Source organism: Pleuronectes platessa, chromosome 17 (genome assembly GCF_947347685.1).
Source record: "Pleuronectes platessa chromosome 17, fPlePla1.1, whole genome shotgun sequence".
NCBI lineage: Eukaryota > Metazoa > Chordata > Actinopteri > Pleuronectiformes > Pleuronectidae > Pleuronectes > Pleuronectes platessa.
Genome location: NC_070642.1, coordinates 8437973 through 8452788, shown reverse-complemented (window position 1 = coordinate 8452788; position 14816 = coordinate 8437973). Strand labels below are relative to the sequence as shown.

Here is a 14816-nt window from a genome sequence, read left to right as displayed (position 1 = left end):
ACACACACGCAAACAGACACATGACTTTCATATAAAAGCCAGTGGCACATTAAATCAACATCTCTCCCTCTTTTTCGCTCTATTTGCCTCCTGAAATATTTTTTTTCTCGCGCCGTCTTTCTTTCTTCTCTTCCCTGATTCCCACCAGCTTGTCGCTCTCTCCCCAGTTTTATTTTTTTCTTTCCCCCCCCCCCCGCTTCCCGTCGGTCCTCCTCGGCGTTCGGGTCACCTGTGTTGATTTACTGTCAAATCTTCCAGGATTATCGGTAATCCCACAGCAGCGAAATCTGTTTGCTGACAGCTGTGCTCCCTCTGACAGTGTTGCTTTTCCTGCATACACACTGCCCTATATACCATAAGAGGCCCGTCTTCCTCACCACAAAGGAAAAGGGGGGGGGGGGGACAAAAAGAAAAACATTAATTTTCCACCTCGGTGGATTCCAATTGCTAATACTCTGCTCTCCTTTTCTGTGGTATTTTTACGTCTTGGACTGTTAGGTGGGACTGCTTTCTACATGGATTAAATGGTTGAGCTGAATTTATCGGGGGGTAAATAGGGATGATATCGGGGCGTACTCCTCCAGGGTCACAGACACTCCTCTGGGGGTGCAGCAGAAATTCACAAAGATTACATTTTGACTAATAGTCTCACCATCGCTCCCCACCCGGTCGGCAGGTGTTCCTCAAAATGAAAATATAGTCATGGATTTGTCCACAGTCTCCGCTTCACCGTGGATAGATTGAAGTTGAAATAGAAAATGACTGAGAAACAAATTGGGCCACACGCGCACCTTAAGATATTAGTTTTATTGATCCTGCCGTCCTCGAAACAACAATGCGTGATATTACCAGAGAATGATGCTGTAATAGTATGACAGTTTTGAAATGGAGTACAATTCATTCCCAGATAAATAAATCCTTTTCATCAATACTGCTCGGGCTAATCATCCCCTACAGTGAAATATTGTGAGCAGCCGAATAAAAACTAGAACTGCACACACAGTTCAGGCTGAGGGTTAATCGTCATCATTACTCTTGTGTGCCTGTCATGTATTTGTTGCATTTACAAGAAGCCCCTAACTCCTGTTATTTTTTCCTCAGGTTGTGTACAAGAACAACGATATCCGCTTGGAACTGTCCCGCCTCGCTCGCATCGTTGACCCCAAGATGAAGCTTCAAGGCGACATTACGTTCAAGTGCGAAAACGTCCCCACCCTGGATCCCATCAACTTCGAGTCCCCCGACTCCTACCTGGCCTTGCCCAAGTGGAACACCAAACGCGTGGGCTCCATCTCTTTTGACTTCCGCACGTCTGAGCCCAACGGGCTGATCCTCTTCACCCACGGTAAGGCGCAGGACCGACGGGACGCTAAGGGCCAGAAGAACAACAAGGTGGACTTCTTCGCCGTGGAGCTGCTGGACGGAGGGCTGTACCTCCTGCTGGATATGGGCTCCGGGACCATCAAGGTCAAGGCCACACACGCTAAGGTCAATGACGGGGCCTGGCATCATGTGGACATCCAGAGAGATGGTCGCTCAGGTAAGGAGGGAGGGGAGAGGGAAGGAAGAGACAAACTGATTGTAAGCCAGGGGTGAAGCAAGGGTCGGGGTCATGGGGGGCCATCTGAAATCAGATATTTACCTAAAGGTTACCTATTATCAATAAATGTGACATTTTTTACGAATCTTTTGAAGAGCTCAATGTGCTTGGAAAAGGGTGCATTATTCAAAATTGTCCAATGATGTGCGGCCTTGGTAAAATCTGTTGAGCTAACAGCAAACAAGGAATAACTTGAATGTGACTGAATCGGGAATTGTGCATTGAGGTCGGACATATAATGGGCCCCAGTAAATTGTGGCCCTTTCATGGCCCCTGCTTTTATTAAAATCTTGTTTAAAAAAAAAATTGAGATCAAAAAGATTGACTAATAATAGAAACTGGATGTGTGTTAACATCGCTGATCACAGCCTGTTTAAGTTGTTAAAGTACTGTGATCAGCTCTGAGCTGTGAAAACTGTTTTTCATTTCTCACTCTCTTTCTCACACACAAGCACAAACACGTACTCGTGACTGACTTTAACCTGAGAACTGAACTCGTGGTTCAGGTAGAAATATGTTGCCTCTGGCCGTGCGGTGTAAGAATTGATAGGCAGAGAGTTGACGAGGCGAATAACCAACTACAAGAGAAGAGAGCATAAAGTCAGGAGAAATTTAATATTTCTAAAGGGGCTTGTGAGTATTGTGTGTTATCAGTTATCCATTTTAATGGGGAATCTACATTTTGGAGGTAATGACAAAAATATAGAATTGTTTTAATTATAAGACCAACGAATATAGATGCACATAATTGTAATTTATCAAATTTTGTATTACTGACTAATTGACTAATTGTTGTCAAGATTCAACAAAAATAATCTGACCTCATTGTTCCCTGTGACTTGCATTTAATACCATATCCTTTATCATTAAGGTTATTCTATCATATTGGTATTCATGATGCAAGTGATTTATACTTACAGATTTCTTTTCGTTTTATGGAAATTACACTTCCGCAATTACTCTACTGCCGACTCCTCACAGTAGCTGCAACAATAGAACTGCAGCAGCAGAAAGAATCCGAGTTGTAATCATGTCACGGCTTATTTCCTTCCTGTTCTCCTGCTTCACATCCACGGAATGATGTAAATCTCCTCAATATATTAATTCCCGCGATGATTTATCGCCCGGATAAAGTCCTGCCTCTCTCTAGATAAAGCTACCGCGTCTGCTTCCCCCTCGATTTCCCCCATTTGTTTGTCCTGTGACCTCCAAGCATGGCCGGGTACCCAGAAAGCATTAGAAGACGATTATATTAAAGAAAAAGTGTTAAGAAACTTGTGTTGCCCCCGAGCTCCGAAACCGTACACAATCTCTGCATTAGGTGGGATCCTCCAGAGGACTCGGATGTGTTAGTCGGCACCGCAGCCCGTGTTATATATCAGGTTGGAGCAGCCAATTTGGCCGTGTGTCAGCGCTCGCTGCTTTGATTAATCACCGGCGCGGGCCCGGGTGCGATAGCGGAGGAGAGAGTGGGATTTTCACCGGGAAAAAGAGGAATGAGACAGATATATGGATAGCAGAGTGAGGGATGGTTAAGAACGAGCATAATCACACTCCTGGCTCGAGTGAAATGTTAATAAGAGTTGCGAGTGAATTGGATTTCTTGTCCACAAAGAGCCGAGATCTCTCCATACGGCGGCGAGATGAATTTAACATAAGTAAAATGTGAGATTTCACTCATTTGTGCTCTCGATGTAAAAGGTGATGATGTCGTACTTGAACCCGGTGCGGTCTGATTGAGAGGTTCAACTTCTTCTTCTTTCTTTAATCATCTATTTATATTTCAGAGCTGAGCTATATTCCAGTCGCAAATGGATTTGAAAAGAAACTATTTGTATTTTATCTATTTTGATTAAACCTGTTTTCATACTGTGTTCATAGATTTGAACAAAGTCTGAAACTGCTTTACTCAACGACCAGCTTGGGACTCACAGAGTTTGGATCTTAGATTTGTTTAAATTTGAAACCTAGTTTTTATCTTAATTATTAAATTATTAAATTAAATTCTGTCCTTTCTTTAGTTTATTTCGGATTTATTGGAGAAACAGGTGATGAATATGTGAACTAAAATGCATCACAAGCTGAGATTCAACAAAATTATTTTTCTGTGGTGTAATTGTACCTTGTTGGAATTTAAATGAGTGAATTAGTTGCTGCACCTTTGCTTTTAACACATTTATAGATGTGGATCTAGTGGAAAAAAAATTGTGCCAGGGAATAAATGATGTAGGCTAATGTTTTTTCTCTTTGTGCTGGTTCTAAGTGATCACCGTGACCTTGTGGCAGCGGACTGGTTATTTTGTCTGGTGCAAACTTTTTTTTCCCTCTGCCACCCATTCTGTTATCTTGAGACCAAAATAGAGTTCCCCTGAAGAAAGACTTGAGAAAGTCAGTGATCGGTGCAATTTTACCTGCCAAACATTTTAAACCTCCACCTACGCAGATCTCATCTCAGAACACACACAAAGGAGTCTTGTGCTATTTTGGTCCGCCTCTTTGCTGCCGGTGCGTTTCTGCTCCATATATGTGGATCTGTAGTTTGTTAAAGAAATTACTAAACCTCGAGCTGCCATATTTCACACCTACTCTTCACAATAATGAGTAAAAATGGGGCCTTGAGTTTGACATTTAGTTTGAAAATACAATTTTAGTCAGTCTCGAATATCAGCTTTGTGGAATGGACAAATACTATAAATTGAAGGAGGTAGATGTCACTTGTTTCAATGGAGTACCTGCTATTTGAGGAATGTTCTCTGTCAGTGAGCGAAGTACTCCACTAATAGAACATGACACTTCATTTCTAGAACTCCAACAGGAAACCAATATCATTACCTCACTCCTCCTGTGGTTTATTTAACTGATAGGATTTGATCAAATGGAAATGTACACAGCATTTCCATGGAATTTAATACTGGGCTTTTCTCCCCCTCAGGCATCATCTCAGTGAACAGCCGCCGGACCCCTTTCACAGCCAGCGGGGAAAACGAGATCCTGGACCTGGAGGGCGACCTCTATCTGGGCGGCCTCCCCGACAACCGGGCCGGCTTGGTGCTCCCCACCGAGCTCTGGACCGCCATGCTCAACTACGGCTACGTGGGCTGCGTGCGGGACCTGTTCATCGACGGACGCAGCAAGGACATCCGGCAGATAGCCCAGTCCCAGAATATGACCGGCATCAGGTCCTCCTGCAACAAAGTGACAGGCAAACAGTGCGACAGCAACCCGTGCAAGAACAACGGGGCGTGCAAGGAGGGCTGGAACCGCTTCGTCTGTGACTGCACCGGGAGCGGCTTCTGGGATAGTACCTGCGAGAGAGGTGAGACATCTTTACAATCGTTTCCCTCTATGTGCTGGTCGTGTTAACTTCCTTCTCACAGTGTTACGTCTGTCAGGATGCTGAAGTGCCCTTGGGCAAGATACCGAATGTGTGAATGAGTGAATGTAAAGCTGAACTGTAAAGCATGAAAGTGTTCATCAAGACTAGGAAAGTTTTATATAAATACAGACCATCTACCACAGAAGGGTTTCTTCAGGAGGCTACAGCAGCTGAATTCTTTCTACGTGTTAAAATTCTGTTTTATTTATCGATGTGCGTGTATACAACAGGTTTGTTTAGATTATAAACCTGATTTAAAGACTTCTTCTGATTGGAAGAAGCCTCACAAAACTGAAATAGCGTCTCCACTCTCCTAAGATGTGGTTGTGAAGTGGCAGGGATGTAGCCACCGCCTGCTCACAACAGCTTTTGTGAGCGGGTGGACAGTGCTCTGTTTCAGCTGACAGGCAGGAGTGTGACTTGGGACGCTTGCCTCACAATATTTATGGAAGCTTTGCTGAAACGATTTAATGGGATTTCTCTGCCAAGTGGCTTTGGAACAGCAACGTCTTTTCTTTCTCTCTCTCTCTCTCTCTCTTGCCTGCGAAGGTTTTGAGGTGAAATTGAACTTCTGTGGTGGTGGAACGGGCTCTTCTTGTGCTGGGTTTTAAGAGCTGGGACGCATTAAGGTTTTATGAGACAGCCGAGATGGGGGACAATCTCCGAGCTTTGAGACAGTGTGTGTTATGTGACTATTGTTCATATGGTTCTTGGTTCTTATTTGACTGTATTTGCAGCGTTCACAAGTGAGCTTTAACTACTTTACTCAGACTGAGAGGTGTGTAAAGAAATAATGAGCGTCAGGAGAGAAGGAAGCTGCGTGTGTGAGTGTGTGGGGGCGGCTACATGATAATGTGCTGTTAATGATTAAAGAAAACCAAATGAGAATAAGGATCAACATGAATTGAAAGCTGCCTGTTTTATGGAACTAGTGGTGTGCCTGTTCTAAACCTGCCTGTTTAGAATGGGCTGTTCTCTTGTCCCGTGTTAACGCTCCAGAGCTACTTCAGAATTATTTTACGTCATTATTGAGTTCTCCTCAAACAGTTCTCCAATATACTGACACTTTTTATAGTGTGCAGCATTTCTATAAACTCTATGGTGCACGGTGAAGTCAGAAAACGTTGCGTTCATCCTACCAGGGTTATCTGTAAGTCAATGATTTTCATTAAATGAAACTGAATTTTCTTTATTACTGTTCATGTGTGTGGCTTGATTATAAGTTTGAATGATTAACTTAACTGGTGATATTTATTTTTTTAAATAAAAGGCACATTGGAACATTGCTAAACAGGTGATTAGTTCAAAACTTTTCAAAATAAAATATCTGCAATTCAGTAAAAAAACATTTCAGCAACCAAAGGAACCTTGTGCTTTTACTTTGTAGACAAATAGCTGTGAATGTCGGCCTCAGTCGGAAATGGTGATAGGAAAACAATACAATTATCAAAAGGATTTGGTGGCAATTTTAACTCAGCAACCTGCAGTAAAGGTTTAGGAAGGAATAATGAAGTAGCTTTTCTCTGAAACAGATGAATAAGACAGAAAGTAGTACACGTGCGCTCATGTTCAAAATACACACTGGTAAATAATACAAAGAAAAGTTAATGTTATGCTTCGATAATGTAAAGTGCATGTCGGTCTCTTCTGTGAAACTTCCGCTGAGAGTCGAGTTTGGGAGCCCGGAGCTGTCAGATGGAGTTAACCTCGTCTTAGCCTGACTGTTGTGTCTATTTATGTAGCAATCCCACGATGTTGCATTTGCACAAAAGAGGAGAAAAAGGCAGCTGTGAAGCCAGAAGTGCACCGGCGAGGAAACACTCAAACACGGAGCCTGCTGCTCTCCCACCCACAGAAAGAAAACATGAAGTCACATGTCCCTAACACTTCACACAGTCCCTGCTCACTTCTTCTTCCGTCCCGTCCCACGCAGCACTCTCTGATCGGTCATATCTCGGCGTTCGGTGAGTGCTTTTGCCGCTGGGTGATAACCTGCGGGACTGTGGGTCGGCCCCTCCACTTCTAGAGCTCTAGGAAAAAGCTTTAGTTGATTATACTTTGCACAAGGAGACAGGAGATGTGGTGAAATCTGATACAGTTGGTAATACTGTCAAGGATGAAATCACATCTCTGGATTTTAGTTTCTGGGTTAAATGGGACTTGAATCCTTCTTCTCACTTGTTTGAAGGGATGTTGCTACAAATTGAGGTTGTGTTAGTCGATACCTCCGCTAGGGCTCACCTGTCCCTTTATAAAACCACATTTAAATTTACTAGAGCCAGATTTTTATCTGAATATGCACCATATTGCACCGAATCATATCAGTCCCCAAAAGGTCTGATTCTTCTTTAATCAAGATCCTTGAATTGTTCTTTGAGGATCTGGAGTCTGGATTCCTTGCTTCATCCCTTGATCCGGATCTGTGCAAAAATTGAATGGGTTCTTTCTTGACCAATGCTGCATCCTTCTTTGTGGTGATCTGTCCTGTAGTGTCTCTGTAATCTTACTGACAAACAGCCAACAAACCAACACACAGACGGGCTGAGATGAAAACATGGGGGAGGAAATGTCCCGAAAATCAAGTCACAACATCTCATTTCAGAGGCAGCCAGTGAGAACAGGTGTATAACATCTGGTGGCTCTGGAGGAGCTTTTCAAAGTCTGAGAAAATGTCCCCGATGATGACAGGTTTTTAAACAAAATGTTGCTGGTACACACCGGAGTGAGAGAGATGTGCGGTTTAATGAAAATACATCAGTTAGTTCCCACTCAGCAACAACTGATCCACCCGTCCGTCTACTGCACTTACCCCTCCCCAGGGTCGCGGTGGCAGCCGGAGCCAAACGTGACAAACAATGTCATTGATAAATTAGTGATGTTAAGTTAACCCTACTAAAAAAATAATAGATATTTCAGCCCCTGCTGCTTCCATTCCAGCAAACATCTCTTTCTTTATTCCTCTTTTTATAATCCATCTCTTGAGAGTCCCCTCTCCCCACAGTGTATTTTGAATACTCTGCAAAGCATTGTATCAACAGCTACAGCCTGATAATTGCACATTTCAAATACTCCAGTATATCGCTGCCGAAACTGAAGACAAAAAAATAAGCAAGTGTATTTAATACATAATTTCTTATATTCAAAGATAAAGATTAAGTCAAGTGTTAATTAGTTAATATATGTTGTGGCATACGTTTTAGATGCCATACTGCGAATTAGGAAACATATCAGCATAAATTGTGATATGTATCAACCACTCATTTTACAATGGAGGTTTTTTTTTTATTCAAACTTTTACTGCAGATGATAATACAGACATAATATGTAAAATATGAGATATATAAGAACATGGCCTTATCTTCCATCCTTCTGTCCAGCCTTCAGCTGTGCTCTCCCTTTTCCAGACACTGTTAAAGGTCAGGGTGCTGCCTACATTTCCTTCTCAACTTTAATTCCCTGCAGCTCTTCCTGGGGGATCAGAAGTCCCTCTGAAGTGGTGTGTTGTGGGTCTGCTCTGTCGCCGGGCCCCAACCACCTCAATCACTTCAACCAAAGCTCCTCGGTGCAATAGAGCAGCAGCTTGATACCCAAGCCCTCACAGTTTGCTGAACTGCTCACATTTTCACGCACAGCGAGGCCGGGCCACCCTGTGGAGGAATCTCATCTCGGGAGGCTTGTGTCAGCGATCTTATTTCTTTTTCAGTCACTAGCCAAAGCCTGTGACCACAGGTAAAGAGTTGGCTGAGACTGGGCAATAAATTGAGAGCTTTGGATTGTTGCTCCCTCTTCGGCGCCGGCCGCGGTGAAGATGGTCTCCGGGCACATTCCCCCTGGGGTACAATACAAAGCTTGCTTTGTTCCCGCAGTCACTTCCACTGTCTTCACGGTCTCTTGTGAATAAGAGTTCATCTTTTCTTGAGCAATCCACTCTTTCTTGGCTTCATCCTGACTTTGTTGACCGTAAGCATCTATCTATAAAGGAAAGTTTGCTGTCTGATGAAACTGGGAAGACAGCATCATCTGGAAATAGACCAAAATGTCTGGATGTTGGCAAATGTCTGATCTCATCAGCTTCCACATTCTCCAGCGGCTGCTTGGTCGCAGTGTACAGTAGAATGTTTCTGAAATCATCAGCCCCTCGAGATGAGGAAACCACTCCGATTTGAAATGTTGGGTTTGAAATGACATTGCATTTTCTTTCTTTCAAAACAAATCTGCTACACTCTGGAACGAATGGGATTGTATCCGTCGTGCTGGTAGACAAGTTGATTTTCCTTCTCCTCCCACCTCCTGGAGCTCCCTGGCGACTGTATCAAACAGCCACTAAGATGTGTTGCTATTGATCTCAAAGCCGCTATATGCTGCAACACAGAATTGTGCTTGTATGATGAGACAAGGGTTGAGATGATGATGAGATCAGCGCTCTCCCGTGGTGTGAAACAAAGGTTATACATTTACATTACAATGATTGGCCTCTGCTGGTGACTTTCTGCCGGAATGTAAATTAGCTCCTTTTGTCTGTATTCGGTTCAAAACAGTTTGCTGAGATCAGCCTTACACTTCTTTTTTTTTGTGATATTATTTAATTCAAATGGATTTCTGAGCCAGGCACAGGAAGTATTTGTCACACTGCATTAGTATTTTCATTTATAAACTCCTGAAGCCAAAGACCTCTTACATCAGCAAAAACCAAAGTCAATATGGTAAATGTATGTAAGTTTCTCTTTTAATAAGTTTGACCAACTATTCTTTTTTGCATCTAGACTCCTGGTGTGAACTCCTACTAATACTTAAAAGTGATACTACAGCAAAAGCAGAATGCAGGCGGTTGGATTTTTTGAGTTTTTAGAGTACAGTAGAAATAACTTAATCTGACTTCATTTGAATCCATTCAACTTCACTTCTTGGCTCCTCTGAGCCACATTTCTCCTTGAGGGAAGCCAGGAGAAAGTTTGATTTCTTGCTCTGAAGTTTCTGTTGAGTTCTTTCACTGCTGGTGTGCCAAAGAGATGTCTGAACTGTGGCTGTAACTGTAGAAAAATAATGTGGCATGTGATGGGCAACTCTGGTGAACCCTCAAAGTTTGATGTGAAAGTTCTTGTATCACCGAGGGCACTGAGCTTATTAGAGTGAGCGTTGAAGTTCCAGTGAGATTTAGCAGCTATAGTCCAGCTTGTGTTCTGAAATTAAAAATAAGTAACTGAAGCTGCTTTCAAACATAAAGGATCCCCTGCTCTGTTCTCACATCGACTTCTCCTGGATTCCTACGGACTGTGCAGAGAACCTCCTGCTCTGTTTATATGTAAAAATTGTGCCTAAATATATAAATAAATGAAATGTTATTACCTTATTTTCGCTTTACCCTTACTCTCTAGAATAAATGATAAACCACATCCTCCTAATGAAATAGAAATAAGCACTGCTCTAATATTGCCCTATATATATATTGATCATCAGATTGTGCCTAACCTGTTTAAATCCTCCTCCATTTTATTCAGTATTAAATATATGTGTTTGTTCTATATGTATTCCAAAGGCATTCAAGTTACTCCCAATAAACGATGACGTGTAAAACTCGGGGATGTGGTTTCAGCACATTTTGCACTGCTGATCATTTTGGAACTCCAAATAATGGAATCACCAGAAATGAAAGTCTCAAGATAATCTCCCCGTATTTGTATTAAACAGAGCACATTGCTCCGTGTATGTTCTTCTCCTCCACTGGGGAATACAAAGCTCGCAGATTTCATTCTCTGTTTACCTCTGAAAATGTAAACTCACAGATATTTGAGTCTGTTTGAGGAGCAGAAGATCGTAGCAGGCGATAACTAAGACACACAAGCGCTCCTGACTGTCCTCTGTTATAGTATATTGATCATTTCTATCTATTACCTCATGTTTTTCTTTTTCACTACATCTCTTTTTCATTTTCTGTCTTCAAATCCTTCCCTCTCTTTTGCTCTCTGTGATTTTCTGTTTTTCCCCCAACCCACTTCTCTCTCACACAGACACACACACGCACACACGTGCACACACCCGGGCTCACTCTGTTTGGCTCGTCTCCTTTAACTCAGCCCGTGAGACATGACAGCACCTGTGATCAGAGGTCTTCCGCGGTATCACAGAAACAGATGTAGTGTCAGTATGGGAGCCAGGCAATGTGTGTGTCTGCGTGTGGCTGTGTGTGTGGCTGTGTGTGTGTGTGTGATATGAATATCTTAACATACTGAATATGATGTGTTAAAAGCAATGCATATCATCATTGGCGGTTTCTGTGACACCATATGTGTCTATGTCTGTGCTCCGGATACGTCTGCATCCATCCACATGATTAGGAATGCCTTTTTTACTACCGCCCATGCTTGTGTGTGTGTGTGTGTACCAGCCAGAGAGTGTCATCGCTCCATGCTGTAGTGTGATACCGAGGCCCTGGCCCTGATAGACCCCTCTCGCCTGGGTTGTGACTGGAAGCGTGGCCCTGCCAAAAACCCATCTGTCTGTGATCTGCATTCAAATCGGGCAGCTTGGCTCGGTGCGGCACCGACAGGCACACATGGCGAGGAGGAAAGAGGAGCCACTTGCTTAAAATACAACACCGGGCACACTGCTGCCGTTAGAACCATGGTGCCTGTGGAAGTGATGCGTTATTTATTGAGTTTCTGCAACCTGTTTTTGTTGTCTTCTTATGGTCCATTTCCTCAAGTGTGAACAGGCTTTTTGTGTGACTTGCTTCATCTGCATTTCAATCAGGAGAGACTTGGTTTTTACTTTAACGAGTTTATTTTTTACAGTGCACAGAGAATGCGAATATTTATAGTCTTTGGCATTTTAGACCCCTGTGTGATGTCATCAGGATTAGAAGGGGGTGGAGCAGAACGTCTTACAGGAATACCCCCCGGGGTCTAGACACTGGTGGTGGTTCATTGGTCAATCGTTTGTTAAGATGGTCCATGTATGAGCATTGTCTTATTGGACTTCCTAAGTGAGACATCCTCTGTCCTTAACCCTCACAAGAGTGAGGAAAAACTACAAAAAAAAACCTTCTTGAGGGAAAAACGTAGAAACCTCAGGAAGAGCCGCATGCGAGGGATCCCTCTTCCAGGATGGACAGAAGTGCAATGGATGCCACGAGTAACAGTCTGTTGTCAGGCAGTCAGCTGCCACCTTAGTCCGTGATCGGTTGTCATCGGGATCCGGAAGAGGTGATGAATGTTCTTCTCAGGACTGGAGGAGATTGGGGTGGAGGAGGGGTTGTGCGAGTCACTGCATTGACACTGCTGAGGAAGAGAAGAGAAGGGATTTTTAAAGTTAGACAGCTGCTGTGTGACTGGCTGAACGAAACAGCGCGGGCCTGATTAGATTGGGAACACCTACGATCAGCTGACAGCATACAGGTTAAGCCCTCCCATGGGCATTCCCGATATTTAGGACCGCCCGCAGTCAGCTGATCTGAGTGGGGTTTTAAGTCTTCCTTACTGAACTTACGCTGAGCTCCATGTGTCTAAGTGGCGACCGGCTGCACTTTGGTGTAGTACTTTAAAAATTGATGCTGCCAAATGATTTACTCCTCAAATAGCCGGAGGTCAGATCCACGGAAAGTATAGAGAAAGGAAATCATTACGCCGCTGTAACGATAATGTTCCTCGCTGGGATTTCTCCTCTCTCCTTTGTCTTCGGGAGCCAGCCGGAGGCCCTGTTCCGTTTTTGATTGTGACAGTCCTTTACAAGAAAGGGTTACCCCCAATGTGGGTCCCCTGCCAGGAAAACTCGAGTAAAGCAGATTACTCCGGTTTTATTGGAGTCGGACTGGTGAGAGCTTACATTAATTCAAGACTACAGGAGTGTATTGAATGTCATCCAGGGACTCTGCGAGCTCGTCAGACGGACAGACGGCGGTCGAACCTTCGTGTTTGGAGAAAGTGTGTGTGGGTCTGTTTGTGCGGGTGTGACAGTGTAGTTTTCAGGAAGCCGGGGCAGTTGAGGAAGTAGCTCAGTTAATCAGGTAAATAGGCCTGCAATGAAGTGTGTTTGTCTCACGGTGTGCCAGCCCATGCGCCGAGCCGTCCCACTGAGACTCTCCCCTGTCTGTCCGCCTGCTGCATCTGCACGTGCACGCCAGACACACACACACACAAACACACACACACACACACACACACACACACACACACACACCAATCCACTGGAGACAGATCGGATTGTGTCTAGTGCATATTGTATTTTCCCTGACAAGACGCCACCGCCCACATACAGTAAGTGCCTGTGTTTTCACTACTGTCAGTACAGGGGAACAGTGATGGCTTCCGGGCCTGAGCTGACGGCTGGAAGTGTGGCCAATGCAGATCAGTGGTGACATCACTCATTATGACGCCGGCTTCCTCTTCCTTAATATTTGTGCTGCAGGCGATACACTGTTAAAACTACAACACTCATTGACACTGTTGTTTAATTCATTCAATTATTATATTCAATTTGATTTTAAGTCACATTGAATCATGAGAATTTGGGATTTGTAATTGTTCGGGCTCCTCTTGTTAGCATTTAGAGTAGTGTTTAGCATATCATTGCGTTTCTGCCTAAATTCATAGACGTCCTAATCGCATCAGTCACGTGGGTTCTCTTAAGAATAGGAACTCCCCAGCACACACACCATGCAATTACCTGCTCATTTTGCCCGATGCTCATTTCCAGTGGCAGTGAAATAATAGGCTGTCGCACGGCTTTCACAGTTTAATCATAGGTAGCAACTGCAGAACAGAGATTCAATGACGTTGATGCTTGTCACCTTCTTACAAAGAGTCTCTGTATTAATATTATCCTGCTGTACTTTAAAGGTTGTGCCTGAAGAGCTGGAGAAAGGGTTTACTTTTTTCAATTAAATGCTTTATTTTGCAGACGACTTTCCAATTATCGTCTGTGGCAGTTTTCCTATACTGCATATGATACAAGGGATGTAATTATACATTTGAAAGTGGGAATCGCATAACTTTCAGACGCGCACTGATTACAGGGGCTGTATCTGAGAACACAGAATATCCGAATGAGCCCAATGCGAGAAAACAGGCGAGTGAATGTTAATGACGTTTCCAAAATGGAATAGACGCAAACAAGTTTTAAAAACGAATCCAAATATCTGTGGAAGAAAAATCGGTGTAACACAGGTAGAACACACCGTAGAAGATGTCAAGAGAGCTTCTGGTCATTGGAACGTCAGGAAAAACAATTGAATTATAACACTATGTCCTGCCTCTGTCTGCTGCACCACCTCTCACCCTAACACTCTTGAGATTGTTGTTGTGAGAGACAAACTCTGGAGAAAGTCCGGACTCAATTTACCGACATCCTCTAGAGTTTATGTCTCCATGTATAAAAAAAAAAAGAAAAAAAAGATACATCTTATATATACTAACAACTTTTTGAAACTAACACTTTAGTAGCACTTAAATGGCACTTACTTATAGTGAATGCACTTATTGTTGTTTGGATAACCGCGTAACTTCACCACATTGTGATGATGCATTTGAAGACAGGGTGATCAGGATTCCTTTGTTGGCTGCAATATTCTGTGCACCTCCAACGTTGACTTTTTTGCTTTGGCTTCAGTGGTCAGTCTCTTCCTAAAATCGTCAGAAAGTAATTGGGGCATCCTCCAAACAAGGGCAGACATGTTGGCTTCTCTCTCTGAATAAAGTATTAATCATTTTCCAAACCCATTTGTATTCAGATGGGGTCAGTTGCTCAGATATGGTAAACGCTCCGACTGTGTTAGAGTGGCGTGATTCAAGTGCTTGTCTAAATGTCCATCCCACCCACAGACTGAGGGAGCGGAGGGGAAAAAAA

At 43.4% G+C, this 14816-nt stretch overlaps 1 protein-coding gene across 1 annotated transcript in view; it reads left to right on the top strand.

Annotated features, from left to right (window-relative positions):
• The window catches only part of LOC128460631 (neurexin-3b), a 183415-nt gene that overhangs the window by 11269 nt on the left and 157330 nt on the right, over window positions 1-14816 (top strand). Inside the window, exons 2-3 of the mRNA XM_053445874.1 lie at window positions 1102-1540; window positions 4533-4916. Coding sequence (XP_053301849.1) covers window positions 1102-1540; window positions 4533-4916 — 823 coding nt within the window. The remainder of the gene's footprint in view (window positions 1-1101; window positions 1541-4532; window positions 4917-14816) is intronic.